The sequence below is a fragment of the Penaeus monodon genome, chromosome 24 (genome assembly GCF_015228065.2).
Source record: "Penaeus monodon isolate SGIC_2016 chromosome 24, NSTDA_Pmon_1, whole genome shotgun sequence".
In the NCBI taxonomy this organism is placed as follows: Eukaryota; Metazoa; Arthropoda; class Malacostraca; order Decapoda; family Penaeidae; genus Penaeus; species Penaeus monodon.
Window position 1 is genome coordinate 4,817,236 of NC_051409.1, and position 1,086 is coordinate 4,818,321.

Below are 1,086 nucleotides of genomic sequence, written 5' to 3' on the forward strand. Positions count from 1 at the left end.
CACACACACTACAGAAAAAAGAAAAACCTCTACAGACCCAGGATACCGAGTCGGGCCTGAACAACCACAAGAACCACATCTTTTCTGAGCAAATACTCTGGTCGATAGATTTCCATGTTGCCCATTACGAAGGCTCCAGGGAGGAACCACACCATGACGGGAAGGTCAGACTTGTTGACCTGCAAAGAAAGGTCGCTAACAATACGAAGGGAAGAGAAGGTCGCTATCAATATGAAGGTAAAGGAAGATCGTTATTGACGGGCTAAAGCAAGAGAAGATCGCTAATAATGCGAAGGTAAAGGAAGGTCATTATTAATATACGAATGCATGAGAAAACTACTATTAATGCGAAGGTAATGGAAGGTCGTTAATGATATGCTAAGGCAAGGGAAGGTCGCTTATCAGTATGAAGGCAAAGGAAAGTCATTAATATACAAAGGCAAAAGGAAGGTTATTAATGTCAACGAAACTACAGGGGATGTCGTCATAAATACTAAGGAAAAGTAGTCCACAGGGTTAGACTTGTACAAAGGAAGGTTCATGTTAACTGTAAGAAAACTACAAAGAAAATACAAAAGACATTAAAGTAAAGTCTAGATTAACATCACTGAGGAAATTAATCTTTTCAGTTACAATACCAAAAACGATAGTTACGATAATGAACATCTTGCTCCTAAAATGAATCGCATTGCTAGTATAAAGTCACAAACCGCACGAAACATAATTTCATGATACCCTTCAAATATTACCATCCACCACAATACCCACAATAAAATATTAACATTCCCGATGGAGAACCTTACATAAGAAACTTAGTAAACCGCCATCTACATATTGGCCTCGTACTTAGCAAAAAGAAGAAGAAGAGAGAAAAAAAAAACGTTGCAGAAAACGTTTCATCAAAGGGGGACCCACTTACCCGAGGCGTAAAGACGTTGAGAAACAGACAGTCTTCGCTCGTTACCCCAACATACATCGGCTGAGGACATCCGGGCGGGGCTGCAGAACCGTTCCTCACGCCCTCCCACTCTCCGGCGCGCACAGGGGCCTTCGGGGAGGAATACGTGTGAAAAAGAGGAAGAGAAG

At 41.6% G+C, this 1,086-nt stretch overlaps 1 protein-coding gene across 1 annotated transcript in view; it reads right to left on the bottom strand.

Annotated features, from left to right (window-relative positions):
- LOC119588813 (esterase FE4-like) overlaps positions 1 to 1,086 on the bottom strand; it is a 7,840-nt gene that overhangs the window by 5,705 nt on the left and 1,049 nt on the right. The window contains exons 2-3 of the mRNA XM_037937459.1: positions 920 to 1,048; positions 38 to 179 (exon numbers count right to left, since the gene is read on the bottom strand). Coding sequence (XP_037793387.1) covers positions 38 to 179; positions 920 to 1,048 — 271 coding nt within the window. The remainder of the gene's footprint in view (positions 1 to 37; positions 180 to 919; positions 1,049 to 1,086) is intronic.